Raw genomic sequence first — 23,477 nt, 5'->3', positions numbered from 1 at the left:
TCACGACTTTGATGGAAAATTGTTAAAGCAAGACTTTAGTGGTCAAATTACGAGATAAGTACATAATTTAAGACTAAGTGCTCAAAGCTGTTTAAAGCAAACATGACTCTAAGTTGAGTATCAAAAGACGTACTTGTTCAAATTGACTTTTCCTTCACCACAGTATTCGCATAAATACCTGGTTAGTCTTAGCTTTTATTAATCAAGATTAATATTTCTCTGGTTCAATGTTTTATCTTCTGCGATCTACTTCCTTCCAATAATATTGCACATTATCATTATTTGTTACGTGCATATTTAAAGCTTTTTATTGTACTAGATCTAACTAGTCCTTACTGTACAAGTAAGGACTGATAAGGACTGGTGTCGGCAAGAGAAGCAGTTCAAATTGGGGGGGGGGGGGGGGAGGGGGGGTGTGGGGGCACAAGTCTGTTTTGGCTTGAATAAAAGGGCACAATGCCGCCAAATAAACTTTCCCATGTCGGTAATTCATGTTTACCTTGCCAGTTAATGAAACAAGCAAAAAAACAAGCAAAGTTTCCAAACTTTTTTTTAATATTCACCAAATAACAGAAGAAGAAATATAGTAGTAATACCACCACTTTCCAAATTTTATCTAGTTGATTTATACGGTATGACATACATGTATTTGTTCTATAAACAAAGCAAAAAAGAAACAAAAAAGAAAACGGGAGAAGCCCACTTGACAATGGCGACGAGTCCATTATAAGTTATCTCATTGTAGCGGCCTGTCAAACAGACCTAGGCAGTAAAAGGAATTCAAACTCTTAAGAAAATTCTGTTTCACAGACATGCACATATATAATTATATAGAAAGCAACAAATCTCCGTGGAAAGAAACTAAGGCTTGTGTACAAGAATTATTGGTGAACCGAATTATTAATAGTAATTTTTCGACCCCCCCCCCTTTTTTCTGTCTCCAATATCCGGAATATAAAGGTTTCAGAAAATCCCTTTTACTGATGAACTTAAAATTTTAGAGAAAGCCTTATACTTTCAGTAAAATAAAGATATATTTGCATTTCTTTTAGTCAGATTGTTTACATATAAAAAGATTTACTTTTTCCTCCATTTACTTCTATTATAGGAAAGACAACTCTGAATTTTCAAAATAACAAGTGACATGTTTTATATGAAAATACTTGTATGCCAAGATAATTTTTTTTTTAGAAAAAAAAATACTACAAAATTATAAACAAATGTGTGGAATGAGATGAAAAAAAAAGTAGAATACACGTCACGAATATTGATCGAACCTGTAGTTTCTTTCCAAGGCAGAGGCCAGATTATACTCATTAGATGAGAATACATGAAGCTACAATCGTCTCTACTCTACAAATGTACGCATAGACAACAGAGATCGTAAACACACACACACACACACACGTACGAAACATATAAAACACAAATGGAAATAAGAAAGTTGGCCTCAGATTAATACTTGTGAAATACTTACACAAACATATATGATGACGATATAACACATAACCATGGCAACACAGTAAACTTGTTTCCATTTTTTTTTCTGGAACATTTTAAGGGGGGGGGGGGAATTTTAAGAGGGGGACAGGTAGTGGGGCAAAATACTGTCAAGATGCCATATGGCTGAATGCAGTTTAAAAAATTTAACCTGTACGACAAAAAATAAAATTTGATTAACCAGTACAACAGCTGATGCTAGGGTTATTAAAAATCATGAGAAAAGAAGGGCAATTCTGCAGGGCCGTAACCAAATGCATGCTTGACTATTACTCGAGGGATGACAAAATGTTACATTGCAGTACAACATCATGACAAAGATTGGAAATATGATATTCGTAACAATTGGGAAATCTGTCTCAATTGTCATAGCACCTTCATAATCTTTTACAACACACTATAAACCAGTAACATATTTCTCAACAATAAAAAGATAAATACTCATCATTTAAACATCTTAATCCTAAATCTATAGATTGAAGAAAAAAAAATTTAAAAATGATGTAAATATGGAAGAAAGTATTCATATGATCGAAAAGCGGAATTTTGAAAATTTAAGCGGCCCAAGAAAATATCGTATTTCATACAATGAATATTTTGTTCAAATATGGCTAATCAGATATAAAACACAACAGCTTAGACAGATAAAATAAAAGCACAGAGAAGAGAACAATCTACCTATATCTTTCCACTTACGTTGGCCATAAACCCCCCTCCCAAGTTCTCATTGACATTTACACGTATATATCACAACATTTCTTAAATTAAAAAAATATATCCAAGAACAAAATAAAAGCACAAAATTCAAACAATTCTAAAAAGGATTTTCCCACTGAAACAATATTGTCCTGCTTTATAAAGATAGGATTTGAATATTAAAAAAAAAAAAAAAAAAAAAAAAAAAGTTCAAATTCAACAAAATCCAAAAACATGCAATGACCTGTAAAAAAAAAGTTTCAAAGCACTAAAATATTCTTTGTGTGTTTTTGGTCTTTGTCACAGAGCAAATAAATTGGAACTGTACATAAATTTTAATAGCGTTTGGTGATGGGATGAAAGAATTTTTTTTTTCATTTTCCAGGAATGAAGACAATTTTCTTCATCCCACATCTAGGTCTTTTACAGGAAAAGAATTCTTTAGATAAAAATGTGTTGTATTTCACAAATGAGTAGCACTAAACTGATGTAATATTAAAACCAACAGCATACGGTAATGAATTACACATGGATAAATCCAACAGGTTCAAGATGAGTGAAATTCTGTTACATTTTGAAATGCAATAAACGGCACATCTATGCTGATGATGAGAAAAGATGAAATGGATCCCACAGAGATTACACCTCATCTATGTCTTGTACATGTTGTATGTAAAATAATTTTTTTTTTACACAAATGCGTCTGCCAATGCATATCAGAGAACAACATGGCCGATTCAAATCCACTGTTGGATACAGGGACAATCTCTCTATCTATCCACAATTTTTTTTTCTTAAAAAAAAAACAACAAATTCCAAACTGCCGTAAGTCTATCTCCAAAAGGAGAAAACTCACTGAAGCTTCCGTCCACATATCACATTGAGTCTCGAATGTTTTAAACTCTCAATAATTAACAAATAACAAACAACAACTCTCTAACAACAGTTGGATGATGTAATTCCTCTCCTTTAAAATAATTTTTTTTCTTCCTTATTTTTTTTCGTTTTTTGATTTTCATGAACATTCTTCATTCCCTTCATGTATCTCTGTCAATGTAAAAAAAAAAAATGCTCCATTTAAAAAAACCTTGCTGTTATGTTGTCGCAATGGATGTCTGTAGTGCTGAAATTGCCTCCGAAGTCATCTGAGCGGTCGTGATCTGAGGAGAGGCAAACAACATGGACCCCGTGGGGGTGGAGTCCAACCCTGTCCCCTCAGCTGCCCCCTGCAGGCCCTGCCCCGCCATCTGTGAGTTGTATTCGGCGGTCTCCATTCTGAGAATGTAAGGAATTATGCTGTCAATTTGAACACTGCCGATCAGGCCGGCGAAAAACAGTTCCTCCATCACGCTGGGACTGAGAGAATGAAGGGCGGGGAGGCGGAGCAATAGTTTGGCTAGGCGGTCAGGATTAGAGGGGTGGGTCTGTCGAACGTGATTGGCCAACTCCCGCTGAGCTCTGTCTTGGACCCTCTCAATCTGTGGGGCATTGGGCAAAGATGGAGTATCTGTAAAATATAACTCTATGTAAATGACAAAATTCAGCTCAAATTTTTTTAAAGTCTTATCAAAATGCCTATATCTGCAATAAAACAGGTTTTGGGCTTTCTGAATTCAACACAAACATTTCCCCTTCCAGGAAAAATGCAGATTACAAATTATTGTCATTAAAACAAGTTCATATTTCATGACTATGTAAAGGGATAATGTTATTTAAACACCCCCCCCCCCCCCCTTTAAAAAAAAATTAAGAAAATTTATCTATAACATCTATGTAAACATGTATTAAATGCATTTTTATCAATGACTAATCTTTTTAAAATAGTTTACAAGTAACATCCATAGACAGATCTTCAATGTGAATACTGCAAAAAATCATTTGAATTTCGTGTTTCCCCAATTTTCATGGGTTGCCCTCCCCCATGAATTTACATCCTCAACAAAATCAGATGTAGAAAGAGTGATTTTTTTTTACTGAAACTGAAAATGCATCCATGAAATTACATTCCCACGAAAAAGCAAAAAACCTAAAATCCACAAAAATTGGCCCCCACAAAAAATTTAATGATTCCACAGTAATCCACTTACCTGGAGAGAACAGGACTAGGGCCTTCAGATAGGCGAACTCCTCCGAGTCTATCTGTAAGGCCTCCAGTGATTGGATGTAGTTCTGAAGCTTCAGAATGTGATCAATCACCAGCTTCACACGCTCCGCCGAGTTCTTGTCTACAAAACATCAAATGGGAGATAATTAACAGACTGTCTATACAAATTGACACTCCATTTTCTTCAGTTCCAGTAAATTATCTTCCCATGAACATGTGTGCTTTGGAAAAATTTGTGCAAATTCGATTCACCTGAATATTTGATTAACAATACTGCACTATTATTTGTACACGTTTTATTCTTTTCTTTTAAATACTAAAAACATTGTGACTTATTAGTTTATGAAATTTGACAGAAAGAGCAGAATTTTAACTTAATATGGTTAGAAACAATAGTTCCTTTGAAGTCAAACAGCTTGACAATCATGCCAAAAAATTCAATGTACAATGTGGCAGGCAGATATTTTAAATCTATTTTCATTGAAAGATATACAAAGGGAAATAACTCAATCTCCATATTTTAACTTAAAATTGGAAATGGAGTTATTTTTCTTTTCAGTGTGGCAATAAAATTGATCAAAATGGCAGCATTTGACACAAATGTAATGCTGGGATTCCAAAGAACCAATATAATTATTTTTTGGTCGTACCTTGTTGGAGCGCGGTCTGTAGGTGATTCAGTACAGCTATTCTTGGTTACTAGCTATATATTTACCTTGTTGGAGTGCGGTATGTAGGTTGTTCAGTACAGCGGTTCATGGTTACTAGCTATAGATTTACCTTGTTGGAGCGCAGTCTGTAGGTGGTTCAGTACAGCCGTTCATGGTTACTAGCTATAGATTTACCTTGTTGGAGCGCAGTCTGTAGGTAGTTCAGTACAGCGGTTCATAGTTACTAGCTATAGATTTACCTTGTTGGAGCGTGGTCTGTAGGTGGTTCAGTACAGCGGTTCATGGTTACTAGCTATAGATTTACCTTGTTGGAGCGCAGTCTGTAGGTGGTTCAGTATGGCCATCAGGATGGTGGACAGAGACATGGACTGGGCACACTGAGCCAGGCCCAGGGTGAACAGCTCGCTCCAGGACGACTTCACCAAGATCGTCTGCACCTCTTGGCTACAAGCAGATCAGATATATAAAAATAACTCTGTCAAGTCCCATAATGAAGACAATGTGCAAAGCTGAAGCTTCAATTTAATTGCACTTCAAAAATTAATAACTTTTGATACTTTCAATAAGGGGTTATGTAAATCATTATTTATATGGAAGAGATGTTTAGGAAAAAGTTCTTCTGGAGGTCAAGCTAGTGTAATCAAGACACTTTAACCCTCTCCCTTCCAGCCCCCGCCCCCCCCCCCCCCCTTCAAGATTTGCCCTTTGATCCTACATTTGACACGTAGGTGAGAGAACTGACCTTAGAACGTGGAACGCGGGAATGGAGCGTGTCCAGTGCATGGACAGGAACAGGAGGCGGGAAGCAGTCTCACAGATGTAATGCACGTTCAGGTACGCCGGCATGGGCGAGGGGGTGGTCAGGTTGAAGGTAAAATTCTGCTGAGTCAGCACCGGGCCTGGAGAAACAAAAATTTCCAACATATCATTATTAAAGCATGTTATTTCACACATACATCTTAATATACTGATTTATCAAAAGATTCGCACTGCAACAAATAAAAATTCTACAGATCAAGAAAATAAATTCATATTGTGTACATACTGTTTTTTGACTAGTACTGTAGTATGCTTTACAAATGTGAAGTGTAAAATATACCCCCTTTTTTTTTTCAATTCTGTCAATAGCTCAACCCACCCCTACCTAAAAACATGTATGAAAATATAAACCCTTTAAATGAATTTGAATTTAAAAAAAAAAAGGTGATATATAAATACATATTTACTATTGTCATATCTCAATAGTTATACTCTGTTGCTCATGATTCGAATATTTGTGAGATAGAAGTTGAAAATATCAGAAAATTATCTAATCTATATATTCTATATTGAATGCATTAATTCATCTCTAAACTTGTGAGCAGGGTCTCTCTCTGTTATAACCACATGAAACATTTATTTAGCACTTGCCCCTGATGTTATTTGAACTTTTCAGCAATGTATAGCATTTTTTAAATTGGAATAAATCAAAGTCCAAGTTAAGATAAACTGCTAGGTCATTGCTATTGCTTCTACTTATGACTCAAATAAAACAGTTGAAGCTTGAGAAGTGACTTACCGTCAACCTCGACTACGATGGAGCTATCTCGGTTGTACTCGGAGCCGAGATCCATGCTGAGGGAGGACTGATCCAGACTACTGTCACACAGAGAGGACTGGTCCAAGGGCTGCAAAAGGAGGGTAATCAGGTCAGTCCATGAAACACACTTATCTGTCATCTATGTGCATCAAAAGGACTCAGACATGAAAACTTATGATTAGTCATTTTGAATTCATAAAATAGAACCTCCCCCCCCCAAAAAAAACCCAGATGAATTGGAAGAATGAGTTTAAGGAAGGGTTAAAAAAATGATATGACTGTACAAAATAGGTGATAAAAACAGTCATTTAAAGAAAGGGTTAAAAAAATTATATGGCTATACAAAATAGGTGATTAAAAACTCAGTCATCAATCATAATGCAATTGTTTAGATATCGGCACTTTATTAATTATTATCTCAGTGATGCATAGTGTGAAAGAGGTTTGCTTCACAACAAATCCACTGATGCAAAACATGAAATCACCATCCTATACATGTAAAACATACATATTTTTTCATAAATATTTTATATGCAAATATTTAGGTTTAAAATGAAGATTCCTGATGAGTACCTGAGGCTGGACAGCTTTAGCCAGTGTGTCGAAGGCCTTCGCGGCATTGTTTGACGTGTCGCCTCCTAGTCCCGTGTCGCCGTTAGACGGGCTCTGATCCTCCTCCGCATTCTTGCTCATTGTGGCTAACGTAGTGACAACATTGGCCAATGTACTCAGATCTGTCACAAAGAATAAATCAGTCAGATCTTTCTTTAACAAGGAAACCACAGAGAGAGAGAGAGAGAGAGAGAGAGAGAGAGAGAGAGAGAGAGAGAGAGAGAGAGAGAGAGAGAGAGAGAGAGAGAGAGAGAGAGGATGACACTGTCAACTGTAAATTTGATATCCTCACATGAATCTGTGCATGGAATTGCACATGAAATTGAAGCCCTCACCAAGAAAGAGTTAGATGAAAAAAATTGGAGAGGGCTACATGCATTGCAGGTAGACATTTTTACCTGTTGTGGTGGAGGCGGGCACTGCCCCTCCCATGATGACACTACCCTGATCTGTGTGGACAATTCTCTCCTGGAGATTCGCCAACAAGTTACTGGCCGTTCTCTGAGCACCAGCGTCTTCTAACTGAAACAAGAGCTTTATACTGTGAATGAAACAATACTGGCTTAATAATCACATAGGCTTTAGTCTTTCTGATTCTTAGCTTCAAATTTTGAAAAAAAAGAATATACAAGAGTGGTAAAATGAATTGTGGGGAACTCTTTAAGAAATCCTCATACAATGTACTGTCAATTTACTATATAATGTAAAAATCTTAGCAGTTTTTAATTTAGCAATTTTATGGAATATAGCTTTAATTAGCCATGGTGGTACTCTTGAAATTCAAATCGTAAGTTTTTTTTTCTTTTTATACCAAATGAAACTTTAAATGTAACTTTTTGCAAGCATCACATTATTTTAATGACAATTGCCTATTCTGTATAAAAACAGCAAATGGCATGTACACTGCACATCAAAAACAAGACTAGACCTGGCTCCATACTTTGCCTGCAAATGTAGGAAGTGATGCCGAGGGACTGCTGAGATCTTTGCGGATGTAGATTTTCTGTGTAGATGTGGCCACCGTCGCAGGGAACTGTGGTCGCTGTTCTTTCTCTGGAGGCTTCCTCTCTTGCTGTACAGCTGAAAATGGAAAATGTTCAAAGGCACATCACAAACCTATCTTGATAAAAATTACAACCAGAATTGCTAATGAAGGGCTTTTGCCCCAGGCTTGGCCTCTTTTGGATAAGTGCCAGGATGAATGACCTTGGTCAGTGACCTCAGATTAAAGTCATGACAAACCATTACTTCACATGATTCTCTGATATATCTTTTTGTAAAAGTTTTGAACCATATTTGAAATCATAATGAACAACATAATACAAAAAGAGTACTCCAAATAAAATCATAAACCCCTCTCACCACATACGAAGTTAACTTCGTTCCAAAAAATGAATAGAACATTAAGATTTATCCTGTTCCAAACCATTTCTAAAGTTATTTGTCTTCAAACTGTTCCTCACAGTCCCCTTGGTTCACAAAACCCCAGTCCCAGTAGAAAAGTACAAACTACAGTGTATATTAATAAACTCACATTCCGCTCTCATGCCCACGGCCAGGCACTTCTGGAGCCGACAGTACTGACACCGATTTCTGTGGGGTTTGTTGACCGGACAGTCTTTGTTTCCACGGCACGCGTACCCCAGCTGTTTCCTGATGCTTCTTTTGAAGAACCCCTTACACCCTTCACAACTTGTGCAGCCATAATGTCGACCTAGGGATCAAAAGGAAAATCAACATCTATGGTGCCAGGGATGGAAGATTTTGCTTAGTTGTAAATGTAATTCATTATTTCTGTCATCTTCACAGTATGTTTCAAACCCAAGAGGAATGAAAATCACTTCATTATAAGAGTCAATTCATTATAAGCGTGTTTACCATAAGTACATGTAAATCTTCCATGTATAAGAAATTTATGACTGATAATAACTCATTAAAAGGTATTGCACTTATCTATGCCTTGATATTCTAAGTATTTCAGCATGATTGTATACCATAATACATTTAGCAACTTGCAGAGAACCTCAGCTTCTAATTTAATTCAGAGGGCACAAACTTCAAGAAAGACACATAGATGCAACACTTAATAATATCAGTGAGAGCAAAGGACAGAGAGAAAAAAAATGTGATGAAGAAGGTAATAACAATGATGATGATGATGATGATGATGATGATGAAGATATTTACCAGAGGCTTTGTCTCCACACACGACACACGGCTCAAACTTGCTCTCAAATGACGCTTTCTGGACCTTCTCTCGGATTAAGTTTTGTTCATCCCTCAGTCGCTCCAGTCTCTGATTGTGTTGTAGTTCCTACACAAAAAACAAAATTCTTGCAACTGCCTTAGACGTTTCTCATAGAAAAGACAAAATGCGCCGCAATTAAATGAAAATGGGGCAATATTTAAAAGAAAAAGTTGCTCTTTGCCTTTCAGTTAACACATGTCTGTATGTATTAGCTGATGAAGGATTGCTCTAAGAGAAATTTGACATGTCAGTATGACATGAGCGCCTCAACAAAACCTAGTTCAAATGCATGTTAAGGAGAGAGTATAAAAAGAGAATCCCAAAAACCAAAATTGGCTCGATACATCTAACAATGGTGTGGTAAAGAAATCCTAAAAACTAATTTCAAAAATCAAGGGCTATAACTCTTCTATAACTTATTTTCAGGAAAGACACAGCTTTCATCAATTTCTTTACTTCAGACCAAATTGTAAAATTAGGCAATATAACTCTCATGTTACTGTAGGCAATTGTATACCTATATAGTTGGGCATCAATAACACGCAAGAAGAGGAAAAAGAACAATGGTTATGTTCAAGAGCTATCACTTCTTCAGCAGAATTCTCGATCAATGATGTACACATTAACCTAAATTTATATCAATCATCAGGCAGTTAACTTGTATTGCCATGCATTGAATTTCAGTAGACTAGTAAACAATAGCCTCTCATATAATTAAACCAAGTAATACAGCATCATTTTTAAACATTCATGGGATCTGCAGATGTGGGCTGGTCACATGATCCGTAGGGAAAAATCAACAACCCCAGATCATGTGACCCACCTGCATGAACAGCCTCATGAATAATCTAACGAATGACACCATATTCCTTTTCACTACAACCTCCATTTACACTGAGTCTGACTGTAGCAGCACAGGTTCTCAAGCTGACTTTAAATTCAAGCTCACTTTCAGCTCAAGTTCACTTTAAACTTGAGCTCACCCTTAGCTCAAGCTCACCTTCAGTTTTACAGCCCAGTCTATGGAAGCCAGATTGGCATTAGGCACCTGTATAACTTGTGTGGGTAGGGCCCCTTCCTTCAGCTTGGCTGCTAGCTCGGGCGGGGCCATCAGGATCTGTTGCCCGCTGCTACCGTTAGTACTTGCAGTGCTAGTGGAGGCCTGGAAAAGTTTGGTCAATTTCCATTGTGAATACTGAGTATAGAGTTAAATGGGAGTCAATACAAGGAAATATATACACGAAGGTTGTTTCGATGAAAAATGATAAAATTCAATTTTTTGGTCAGAAACTCTGACATGAATCTTAACATTTTCCACTTAAAGGCTGTCACTTTCATTCTTGCCCCTCCCTCCTATACTTTCCCATTTTTTTTCCAGCACAAAGCATAATTTATAATACAAACTTCTTCTTGCCCTAAATTTCCGTATGCATTCAATGTAATAGAGAGATATGTGATGGCACATAACACACCTAAACACATTTACCTGTAAATTGGACGCAAAGTTGACAGGAATCGGGAAGGAGCCAGGCGCTATTGTAATAGTGTGCAGGCCAGACATACCGCCCGCCGCCGTGGAAGAAACCGCGTTAACCACGCTGGACAAACTCCCGAGGCTGGACGGGTTGATGACATGGATGACGTTTTCTGGGGAAATTCCACCCCCTTCCATGATGACGCGACTAGTGGAGACCGAGGACGAAGATGAGGGAGACACAATACTTGAGGTTATACCAGGAGCCCCCTCCTCTGTACTCATCTGATCTTCCAAATCTTCCGCCTAGCCAGCTGCAACGATACAACAATGGAGCAATTAGCACTAGTCTTGATCTATTCACATGTATGCAATCAGCATGTGAATGATTCTTTTGCTCAAAATCATCCGTCAGTTTAGGTCACCCTCTGTTATATATTGAGATGTTATTCTGTGTAGTATCAATATTGTGCTTTGAAATTCATAAGAATTAGCAATAGCAGGAGTCATTAACTCAATTTATGTTGAAGAAGCAAAGAAATTTATTTTATACACATCTTTTTCGTAATCAGTTTAAGTTAGGTTAAAAGTTTAAGGTGGAATAACACACCTGGAAAAAGTAACTCAAACTAACAGGATTTTTTTTTTATAATGAAAGATATATGATAAATAAACTGTACAAATGTCAAATAAGCAAAAAATATGCAGTTAGGGGTCAGCCATTTTGTGATGGTTTGTTATTCAACCTTAAGGATTCTCTACACCCTGTGACTTCTACTTTTTATGACAGTATCTCATAACATTGCAATTTTATTGGATTGTAAAACAGTCTCTGTTGCCGAAATTTAGTGTTTATGATAAACACTTTATCTCTGTGGCACAATTGGTGTAGCTTCGGTCTACCAACCCGCAGGTCCCAAATTCAAATATGGCAGGGATTCTTTATTTTCATGAAGAGCAGCAAAATTTAAAAAAAATAATATTTTTTCCCCCAAAATTGAATTTTTTGGGAGTCATTTTCAAATCAAACACATGCTAAAAATCCATATCATCAAGTAATTTAGAAGAATGGGCTTGTATGCGGATCTTTTCCCAGGTGTGTGTGGGAACCCTAATGACAAACCATTAATTTCCCTTGTTTTATTCCCTGATGACAATAAAAATTGAACGCACACATACTTTTCAATAAAATCTGATTATACACCAAATAATTGTTCCCCAACCACTTTACCCTTTTGAAGTTGAAAAATTCATTTATCTTTAGCAAGGAATTATACATGTATATGCATGATTTTTCCCTATTATCTCAAATCTACCTTTTTTCTCCTTGCAAATGGTTGTTTCATAAAAAAAAAAATTAATTTTGAAGATCAGTACATGGTACATATTGCTGTTTTAAAAAAAAATAGATTTAATGATTACTGAGAAATAAGAGATCAAATGGTAGAGCTACGAAAACAAATAGATTTGAATTTCTATCGATGAGTAAAGTTTTAAGTCAGTCGTATCATTTTCTACCCCATTTGACTAGATTGTCTATGAGAGAATTATCAGAGGTAAGAAATTCTCTTCACGTTAAATGTAAGTATGAATAATCATGTACTGCATGCTGTTTTTTTCTTATTTAATTTTTTTTTTGCATGTACTTATGCATTTTCTGAATAATCAATGAAATATAAGCTTGCATGTTTTTTTTCCTCATTTTTTATTAAAAAATGAAATTTAATTTGAATTTTTTTTATAATAATCATTTTAAAAAAGTAGTAATCTAATCAGTATCATTTTAATTTTTATAGTGGAATATACGACAAATTCTTGCCAAGGACCATTTCGTGCATTGTTAAGAAAAATGGCCAAACAAAGCACTGGTGAGAAATGGTCCTTTGCGAGAATTGGTTGTATAAATTTCAGTATAGCTCAAAATATAAAACAATATTCTGCCACTTTTCTTTTAAAATATGATTAAACTGTACTGCCTTATATTAATAACATCAGAATGTATATACATGTATATATCTTTGCAAATGTTAGCTTACTGAAAACTTCTTGTGGAATGTGTTCTTATATACATATATATACATTAGTATGATGTTTCAGTAGTAAAAAATCAATACACAATCCAGACACTAATTAACATAATGTATGCACGTGACCTAATTCTGTCTCAAGCTCTCTTAGAAAAGGACAAAGGTCGTACAGATGTCGGGCAAAAGGAATATGGCAGAAACTGTAGAAATAAACATGACATTTTAATAATTACGTAAAGATTTAGCTTTAATCCCTTCTCACACCAAAAATGATGTCTGTGCGTATAATTTGTGTGCTAGTAAAATACGCACAAACTCGATGACCGCGTAGTTAACACAGGGTATCGAAAGGTCATGCACTCTTCCCATGTGTTACTGGCCGTGGGGTTATGTTTACAACATACCAAAATGAAAACAACAACATACCGTCGGGGCGACTTGTCAAGTCCGTTGAAATTAAATTACAGACCGAAACATCAAAATACATCAAGATTCTTAAATTCTAGCCATTTTCGGGCAACATTTCTGTCATCTCCGACGAGTTCATCGAGAAATGGCGGCTGCCGAAGCGTTGAAGATCCGGGTTGCAGTGTGAATGAACGTGGAGATGGATTATTGCCCAATTAATCGATTCTGCTTTGTCACGAAATGAACGTTATTGTTGTATAATAAATACATACCTTTGTCTGACAAATCCCCTGTGTATTTTAAAAATATTATAACTATAGGTTTGATTCCTCCGAATAAAGGTCATAGGTTGTGACCTGTTGTAATAAGAGCCCAATGTCTCGTGATTTTTGATTGGTTGACAATGACATCACGAGCGGGTTTAAGCGCGAGAAATAAAGCGAGAGTTCACTGCGCATTAATTCTACGCAATATAAACAGGAAGTGCTCTGCAAAACATGTGTGGGAAGGTTTGTTATTAACTGATTATGAATTAAATTATGTTCTCTAAACTTTTCCTGTGCCTAAATAGAAATTACGAGTACCTGAGAATGATAAAATTCAATTTTACAGAGGGGGACATTATTTTTGATTTTTGCACAAATGTTCTCTGTGTCAGTCAACTGCCTGACTGTCGAGAACGCCCCTGCTAAAAGTTGATGAACACAAATTGTTATCAATTTTAATTAATGCACTATATGACAATGCTAATATGTCATATTGGCTAAAAGTTTATCCAATTGTGCCAGTTCTGCAAGTTCCATTTTTGCGATTATTCTGTTCCAAGATGTCTATGCACTGCACTATGCAGCCCATTTTTTTTTTCAATTATTTGCTATTGCTATTCATATACTCAGTTGAAGTTTGTTTTCGTTCTTGTTAATTACTCTGGATAAAAGGAGATAAATGTTACCTTTGTATTGATTTCAAATTATTTCTCTGACAGGTTTGTTAATTTTTTTTTAAAGAACCAAGGTTAGCTTAAACAAGTAAAAATCTCAAGCTTTGTCATGGCTGTTGGTCAGATAGACCCCCAGTAACTTTGAATGCTGGAGAAAATATACCCAGGAGAAAACGTACCAAATTTAACGGGTACGTTTTCTCCAGGAGAAAATGTACCTGGGTACGTTTTCTCCAAGAGAAAACATACCCTATGAAAATAATAAATAATGGTTTTCACAGACATTCTTAAATGAAACAAAATAAAATATACCATGAACATTTGTATCATTTGTTGCTATTGATCTTAAATGCATACAATAATTTGTAACACACACATAAATGAACATGGCCTGAGCATTTTAATTAGTCAACAATTAATCCACCTTAAACAGAACCGTTAAATAATTAGTTTTTATTGCAATCTCATTTGGAGAACTAAATGATGAGTATCTGAAGAAGTCGATATCGCGTTTTTTAAAACATTTTTTTAAAAATTATCTATAAAACAAAGTTGCTTTAATAAAACCAAGTCCAAGTCTTTTAAATATTTGTTTGATTCATATATATGGAAAGTACTACGAGATGTAACATTGAACAGTCAATTTGCTTCCGACGCCACTGACATGTATAATGTGTGGAGTGTGAATATTTTTACCTCATGCGTGGGGAGGCAATACATAATATTACATAATAATAACTGCTCAGGTATTTTATTGATTATCACTATAATTAAAATTAGGGGATCTCGCATAGAGACACTCAAATCGGTAAGGCTACCGATAAATGGATAATTAGTAGAAGTAGATAACACTTTATGACAGGTCATTTGTACTAAAATAAAAGTTGCTACAATTATTATAAAGATATTATTCATAAAATGAATATATTTCTATACATCTATGCATTGAAATATGCATAAAAGTAGCATTTGAAAATTATTTAAAAATATTAAAAACTATTATTAAGTATATTTATGATTTTCGTAGGGTACGTTTTCTCTTGGAGAAAACGTACCCTAGAGATTGGGTACGTTTTCTCCTGGGTACGTTTTCTCTTGGGTACGTTTTCTCCTGATACCGTAACTTAAAGGGCCTGAGCTTATGAGTTAGAATGAATAAGCATGAAATTTATACATTTGTAAGCTTATAAGATAAACATGGTTAATATTTACATCAGGGTTGGACAGGAAATACTGGTCCTGCGAATTATCAGTGGTAAATAGTAGTATTTCCCGTCCCGGTATTTTTACAAACTTGGATATTCTGAGAACTACAAATTTAAAATCTTTATTTGTTTAATTTTCTTAATGTTAAATACGTTTTTATGAAATAGTATATTTTAAGAGTAAGCATAAAAACACAATTCAGCTTGCTTTGCCGTTTCACTGTCAGCAATATGATTCTTAATTTCACCAGATCATCTATTCCCAAGGACTTCTGTAGCATCTGGAATATAAGCTTCAGTCCATCTTTTAATTTTGAACCTCAAGTTTTGTGTTTACAGATTTATAATCATTCAAAAAATAAATACTTGAATTTTACATGAATTTAATTTGCTTTAATCTGCCATATGTTATATATTTATAGTATAGTAAAGATAGTTGCTAGCAATATTCTTGAGTAAAATATCATTGCTGCTCAGGTTAGTGCGATGAGGTTCATAAGCCTCGTTTAAGTACCATAATTAAAGCATACATGCACAAATCTAGAAATTTATTTTTGGGGGGGGGGGGGGGGTTCTGAAGCATATTTTTTGTGATTTTATAATGTAATTAAAAGAAATTTGAATTTTGCAGGGAGGGTCCAGACCACCCCCCCCCCCCCCCCCCCCCCCTTTATAACTGTGCATGGCATAGATATCAACTTAATGAGTATCAAAAAAAATTAGTTTAAATTATAACTCAATTCAGCAAAATATTGCATCCCTTCATTGAAAGAAATCCACTGTTTTATTGAGACTGGAACAATATTGTATCTGACAGTCATATAGTTGATTAAAAAATACCTACTGGCAGTACAGGTAAACTTCTGTTTTCAGAGTAAAACTATTTCTAACAAAATATTCGTAAATTTTCTTAAGTACCATATGTCTTCTAGATGAACCCTATAAAAAAAGTACATAAATAACGTGAGTATAGCTGAGTGTCTACTTTTTAATGTGTATAGATAACCCGAATGTCCCAGTTACTGTGAACCACCAACAGATCTTAGCTTCTGAGAAAAGTCACACATCATTGCAGGCACTTAAAACATTTAAAACATTTTTCCCTCATGTGTTAAAAAAATAGAGAATTTCTCCTTTTTTATGGACAGGTATTGAAACAAAATTTGTAAATTACCTTTTCAGGTCTGCATACATGTACGGTACTTTGAATAGATAGTTTATATGTACCAGTACACATCCATGTATATCTTGCAGTATGAGATTTATCTGTAGATTGTTTATATATTTAAACGACGCGCCTCGGTTGACTATTTATTATTCCATTACTGGTGAAAGGCAGGGGGGTGGGGGGGAACTAAAGTCTCTATCATGGTTTACTGGTCGTTCTGTCTCCATTTCAATATCTAGATTTTTTGATTTGGTTTTGCGAATAATAATTTCAAACTTACGCCGTAGCTTCATCATGATCGATGCCTTGCAGATTGACTGTTATTACTTTTAATCAACATGTACAGGCATTTAACATGTTAAATAAATTTCTAAATGTGACTTATTGAACTGTGAATTCCAATAATTGTAAAGGTGGGAAAAGATAGAACAGAACTTTGTCATGCAGATCCAACTGTACTATTCCATCAACACACAGGAATTATCACTCATCAAGTTCGACTTTCATTACTTTTTAATATTAACAGTTATTGATTTTAAAAGTAATTAATGTTTGAAAATCTCTCATATTGGTGTCATCAGGGTAGTGCTAGGCTGGTGCACTACTTCAAGTTTCGGTAAGTTTAAGTTGCGGAAACCTTTTGTAAACAACATGTACCTGGTATCCAAATTGTATATGGAGGTTGAAACTATGCAGAAACTTCAAGTTTCAGTAAGTTTCCGTTGCTGAAACCATTTGGATTTGTTGACAGCCAAAGTTTCTGCACTGAGGAAACTTAATGAAACTTGAAGTTTCTGTGCTGAAACCTGTCAGGAACCTAAAGTAACCTTAAATTTCCACAAAGTTTCCAAAGGGTGTCCGCAGCGCTGAAACCAGATTTTTCATCCAGTGTCAATTCACACAAATTGACCCAGATGTCTGTTGATCCTAAATGGACCAAAAGATGATGAAAAAATTAATTTTATTATATAAACTCATTGAATTAAATTTTTTTTTTTGGGGGGGGGGGGGAGAGGGTGCTTGTAGGGGTCATTAATTGATTCAAACATTAATTAATTCATTTATTTATCTTGCAGTATGGGACGGTTCTGGAACAGAGTCTATTGGATCCTCTTGGTGTGCCCCATCACCTGTGGATGGGAGGACTTGAACTTGCCCAAGAGTCATTTGTCCTTCTATCTACGTAACCACCCAGAGGTCGCGCAAAGATGTCAACAGGATGAGAGCTGTCCCTATAAGGTGAAAATCCTCGACAAAGATCTATTTACTGTGTACAGGGAAATATTTGCCGCGGTTTTATTTTCGCTCCTTTTGCCCTCTTTGTGAGCGGAAAATTTAAAACTGGATGAATTTCAATGTCTCAAATTATTTCTCTTTAAACTCAACTGTGTCTGGGCGAATTCAAGATGGGGTGAAACTGTTTGTAAGTGTAGAAGGGTGAAACTTATGAGGGGCGAAAATAACCCTATATACAGTAATGAGAAAGTTGTTGTTCACATATTCCAGCCTCTGTATTTTCTTTTTTAACCAAACTTTACAAAATAAAACCCATTTGTATAATTATTACAGCAATGTTTGGAAATTAATCTAAATAATGCATGCGAGAAACAATTTGAAATAAAATATATTGGTATTGATGAAACATCTTAATATGCATTAATTTTAGGTAGCTCATTTATATAAAATTTCCTACATGCAGCCTTAATTATCTGCTAAAACTAAAGTTTATTTTATATTTTAACTATATTTCCTTGAATTTTGTTTCTGACAGAGGTTTTTAGACGAGAAAAGATGTTGGGGATACGAGGATTTCTGTGACTCGACCAGCCGTCTCAATTCCACTTCCTGTCCAGAGCCGAGTATGGGATGGTAAACTCTATAGCATCAACTACTAACCTTACTGACCATCTCTATTGTTTACATCCGTTTTTACAATACAAATGATGTCAACAGCTACTTAGTTTATACCAGTGTAAACTGAGTTAGTGAAATTTCAAAATGGGTTTTAGACAAATTATACCCATAAACAGCAATAACAGCAAAATTTAAACTTGCCATCTTGCAGATTGATCATATGTAGTAAATTCCTAATTAAACGCGAGGAATTTATATCCGCGCAAAATCGCGAGAAGCAAGTACCACGCTTTTATTTGCTGAGAGTTGGGAACTGTAAGAAATAAAGATAAATCTTCTGCGTCCGCGATTTTATATTCTCGCGATTTGATACAAAACAGTGGGAACGCGGAATTAAGTGCTCACGTAATATAAGGAATTTACAGTATGTGGTCACAATACCGGTACATATAATATTTTGCAAGCATTGTATGCTTCTATTAAGCCCATACTATACCTTTTTCATTTAACCGATGAAATAGTGCGTCACATAAAAGTTAAATTTTTAACGCTGGTACATTGTAAAAGACCATAGACTTTGGTTAGTATGTGTGAAGCAGAAATTTGACATAAACTTTCCACATTTATTTTTCATCGTCAGCCATTTATTCAGACATTAGTTGAATGAAATCAACAGCACACCTGTCCAAATCTATGCTTGTAATTTAGTATTCTATAGAAACAAGTGTTAAATGTCATTCTTTTTTGATGGGAGAACTAAGTAGTTGCAGAGAACTGAAAGCACACTGTCTAATTAAAATGGCTCAATTACCTTTGATTCTTGGTTATCTTCTGAATCATATTAATTATATATTGTCAGCTACATGTTTTTATATATCCTGCCTTCTTGACAGAACGATAATTGTTTTGTTTTCATTGTAAACATGTTTCTAATTAACTTTAAACGTGTTAAATAATTTCCTTTCTTGGTTATGGTTCTTGTTAATTTGTTAATTTCATATTTATTTTGATATGTCTGAAATCTTAGTCCTGAGATAAGAAAAGTTTGAAACCACTAAGTAAATATACTATGAAGTCACCATGTTAATTTTTGTAAACCAATTACTTTTTGTGAAGACTATTTCACAGTCTACAAATTGCAAGTTTATTCAAGCAATTTATACTTCCATTTCTTTGAATTTTAGTGATGAATTGTAATGATTATTTAATTACTAACCATGCTAACAATTGATGTACAATTTCCGGCCTATACATAATGATATACTATTATTTTTTAAAGAATTCATATTAATCAAAATAATTTGAATACACAATAAACATGAAATTAAGCAATGCGTATTAGATAATGGCAAAGACATTGCAAAATTTAAATAATTCCTTTTTGAAGTTTTCACGAAGGTTAAATAACTTAACTTAAGATGCATTTTATGTAGAAAATACAATTTATAGTTTGTTTTTGGAATGAATGAACATGCCATTGTAAGTTTCTTTTTTAATGTCAATATGTTAGTTAATTTTTATAAAGAGGCACTATGTAAATGAAATGTAAAATTTTTACAAAATGATAATGAGAAAACTGCGAAAAATGTTGTCTTAAAAGTTTTCACACATTTATACATGTACATGTAGTTGTGTTCTTTGAGTAGTTATATTAGTGGCAGGTTTTTGTGATCCTTCTGTTGTTATTCTTTAGACTTTTGAAATCATAAGTCAGTTCATGTTTTATGATATTTATTAAGCACCGTAATCATTGTATAGTGGTCTAAAATCAATCTACAAATTCTTAATCAAATCATAAGCATTAAAATTAGTAAAATAATAGAATAAGCAACTGTTAATACATCCTTTCGTGTCACAGTTCATATTAAAGTGACTTATCAACGAAGTCCATTGTTAAAGGTTAATTACAATTAAGAGTCTTGCATCCGTTGAGTGTTTCCAAAGTCCAATCATCATCGAGAGTTTTACTCTTCCTGGTCATTCTGCTGACAACACGAATTCAAACTACGTCAAGTGTCCTTTTCGGTCAATGACCTTTAACATTGTTCACTATACACTTATCTCGTATCGCCGTGCACAACAAGCTAATGACTAATTAACGTAAAGCAGAATACAATCATAAAATTATATTTCCTAGATATATGGCTATCTGGTTACATTTTGCTGTATTCCAAACAGGACCAAGGATAAAGAGTCCCAGCTGGATCTGTTCTGGAAATCGGTGGACTTTGGTTACGTCCTGGAAAGAAGACGAGAGCTGAAGACAATCTGCTCACCTAAAACTCAGGTATGAAAGGGCCATCATCTAGTCCTTGGCAAAAAAAAAGACTCTTTAAATCTTCAAATATCTTTGCCAGTCTGATACAGAGAAATGTTTGCCCCCATTTTATTTTCACCCCTTTCACCCTTGTGTCAGCTTGTGAATTGAAGACTGGGTGAATTCCTACGTCTTATATTATCTCAAAATTGTCTCGCGCGAATTCAAGACAAGACAAAACTCTTTGCAAGTCAAGAAAAGCGGAAATATCACAGGGTGAAAATAACCCTGTATACAGTACCCGGTACTTTCAGAAAAGAAAAAACATCTGATTCATCCTCTTAAACTTTTGCAAACCATGCAAAATTTTGATCGACTAAAATTTGTAGCAAACAAAATTTTAATCAGCCAAAACTCTTAGTAACCAGAGATCTAACTGTCACTTTCAGTTTTGAATACCTTCTTATGCCTTTGTATTTAATTGTATAGCCTGATGCATAAATAAGATATGAACAAAAAAAAAAATATTTTTAGTTTGTTGTGGCACAGTGCAGCACACTAAGCAGGTATAATCAGGTACATATGTATGAGGTATTTAAGTATATGTAAGATGGAAATAGGCTTTTGTTTTCCATATTTTAAACAATTTTTTGCACTAACAGGAGGATTCCCTGTTGGAGTGTGTCCGTTACACCAGGTTCTGTCATGGAAAAAACCTGTTCTTTGACTTCACCAAGCCAGGAATGTTTGCTGGACAGGATAGGTAATATTCTTGTATTATTTCTGTAACATTAATTTTGTGAATAATAGCGGTCTTGGTACTCTACATTAACAAAGGAATGTATACATGTATGGTAATTGAGAAACATCTCACATAAAGATAAAATATTGCAGCAGATAAGCAAATGAAATGAAAATAATGTGGTGATATTCTTTTAAAATCAGTGAGGAAACAAGTAATGAAAGAACATCTTTACAATTTTTATAGAGCTAACAATCCATTTAAACATGTATTATACAAAACACATTTTTTAAAAGATTTCACTGTAGTCATAAAACTAAATTTAGAATTGTCAAAGGGTGTGCAGAGACCTTGAATGATATTTTTAAGTTAAGGGTCAAGGTAATATCGGACCATGCAGAATCCTTTTTTCAGAGCATATTATACTTTCTACTAAGCCCTATTTGGCTCATACTTCACATAAGCAGAGCTTTTGAAGAAAGGTTGTGTAATGACCTTGAACCAATTTTCAAGGTCAAATGTGAAGGTCATAGTAGAATTAAATTCTTGTCTGGAGCATATCTTCTCTCCCTTTGCTCCAATCTGGCTCATACTTTACCAACATGGTACCTTTGATCAAAGGGTATACAGTGATCTTGAATGATGTTTGTAGGTCAAACGTGAAGGTCACACGGATCTCACAAAAATTCTTTTTTTAAAAGCAAATATAAGCTCAACACTTAGCCTTTTTTTGGGGCCAATACTATACTTAAACAAAGCTTTTTTGTTAAGAGCATGCAGTGACCTTGAACCAAAACAATGTGAAGAACATAGAAGATCTCTTTATAACCAAAAAAATGTGAAGGTCATAGCAGATCTCTTTATAATTAGTTTTAGACAGTGTTTTATTTCCCATTTGCTTAATCTTACTCAGATTGAACAAAAATACCAGTACCAGTATGTAAGGGGTAATGAGATTGAGTTCTATGCCAGCTGCAAAATTTATATGTTATAGGTCAATGTCAAAGCAAAATTCTCTAGAAGGCTTTTCATCCTATTGGCCATTATTTCAGGGGTAGGGTGGGGGGGGGGGGGGGGGCTTTGAGATGGTCACCATCGCAATTTTGTCTAGATATATTCATGAAACCTTACCAGGAGAGAACATAAATAGGCATTGTGCCTGCTGTTCAATCCATTTCAATGTATTTATATACTTGAATAAAATACTTCTTAAATTAATTTTGTCTAGATAATCAAAGTACTTAAAGTTGAAAGTAGATAACATAATACTTTTTAGCAGAAGTTGAAGGTATGAGGTTGGTTTTGAAATCCATTGAAACCATTCATGAATATATCTTTCTATTTAACTTATTGTAGATTCAAAGAGAATATGTTTGATGAAAACCTCAGGTTTTCCCAGGACTCTTTCAATAATGGGGTCATAGGAGGTCACTGTGACCTAGATCTAGAGAGCTTGAGGGCAGAGGGGGAACATAAAAGTGCCTTGCAATCTTGGTAAGTCTTTCTTTATTGATGAACAATCAGTAAAATCTGCTTTTTTTAAAATAAATCAGGTTGGGATGTTTTGAATACTGTGTGTAAAGAGTTTTAATGTCATTTGATGTCATTAGTACATTTTATATCTTCACTCCAATAAATACAGTACAGCTCACGAGTATCCCGACAAAAACACCGACCACCGTGTTTGAAAGTCCACGCTGAGCGAGGAAGGGTCGGTACCTTTGATCTATTGTTCTCTGTTACAGCCACAGAACGAGAAAAAACACGGTGCGACACGGTGCAACGCGATGCAACACGGACCGTAACACGGTGTAACACGCGGTATTTACCCGTGAAAAAAGGAGGATTTAGGAATAAAACTTAAAAAGAATAAAATATTTATTGATGTACGTAAGAGAATGAAAGAAAAAGACAAAGAAATAGAAATAAATAAAATTTTTAGGCACGCAATTTTCAGACGTATGTGATTGTTACGGTTGATTTTTGTTGATA

The 23,477-nt window shown here is 34.9% G+C and overlaps 2 protein-coding genes across 5 annotated transcripts in view; one reads left to right on the top strand and one right to left on the bottom strand.

Annotated features, from left to right (window-relative positions):
* Window positions 1–533: 533 nt before the first annotated feature.
* LOC128161505 (orphan steroid hormone receptor 2-like) lies at window positions 534–13,711 on the bottom strand. Of its 4 annotated transcripts, none has more exons than XM_052824794.1 (13): window positions 13,592–13,711; window positions 10,897–11,198; window positions 10,411–10,572; window positions 9,350–9,476; window positions 8,697–8,876; window positions 8,103–8,242; window positions 7,561–7,684; window positions 7,124–7,284; window positions 6,530–6,638; window positions 5,714–5,870; window positions 5,276–5,415; window positions 4,284–4,421; window positions 534–3,703 (listed from the first exon to the last, which is right to left on the bottom strand). In XM_052824794.1, exons 2-13 carry the CDS (start codon window positions 11,167–11,169, stop codon window positions 3,291–3,293), a joined length of 2,124 nt encoding a protein of 707 aa, XP_052680754.1. In that variant the 5' UTR covers window positions 11,170–11,198; window positions 13,592–13,711; the 3' UTR covers window positions 534–3,290. The 4 variants fall into 4 exon arrangements, with proteins under 4 accessions (XP_052680754.1, XP_052680756.1, XP_052680755.1 ...); XM_052824796.1 differs by having other exon boundaries at window positions 10,459–10,572; XM_052824795.1 differs by lacking the exon at window positions 13,592–13,711 and adding an exon at window positions 13,338–13,544.
* The window catches only part of LOC128161509 (EGF domain-specific O-linked N-acetylglucosamine transferase-like), a 23,615-nt gene continuing 13,841 nt past the window's right edge, over window positions 13,704–23,477 (top strand). Inside the window, exons 1-6 of the mRNA XM_052824802.1 lie at window positions 13,704–13,828; window positions 17,709–17,871; window positions 18,404–18,501; window positions 20,665–20,773; window positions 21,406–21,506; window positions 22,842–22,979. Of these exons, the coding sequence (XP_052680762.1) occupies window positions 17,710–17,871; window positions 18,404–18,501; window positions 20,665–20,773; window positions 21,406–21,506; window positions 22,842–22,979 (608 nt within the window). The 5' untranslated portion in view covers window positions 13,704–13,828; window position 17,709. The remainder of the gene's footprint in view (window positions 13,829–17,708; window positions 17,872–18,403; window positions 18,502–20,664; window positions 20,774–21,405; window positions 21,507–22,841; window positions 22,980–23,477) is intronic.

The sequence above is a fragment of the Crassostrea angulata genome, chromosome 8 (genome assembly GCF_025612915.1).
Source record: "Crassostrea angulata isolate pt1a10 chromosome 8, ASM2561291v2, whole genome shotgun sequence".
Taxonomy (NCBI): domain Eukaryota; kingdom Metazoa; phylum Mollusca; class Bivalvia; order Ostreida; family Ostreidae; genus Magallana; species Magallana angulata.
Note: the sequence above shows the minus strand (reverse complement) of the source record. Positions and strands in the feature narration are given on the sequence as shown.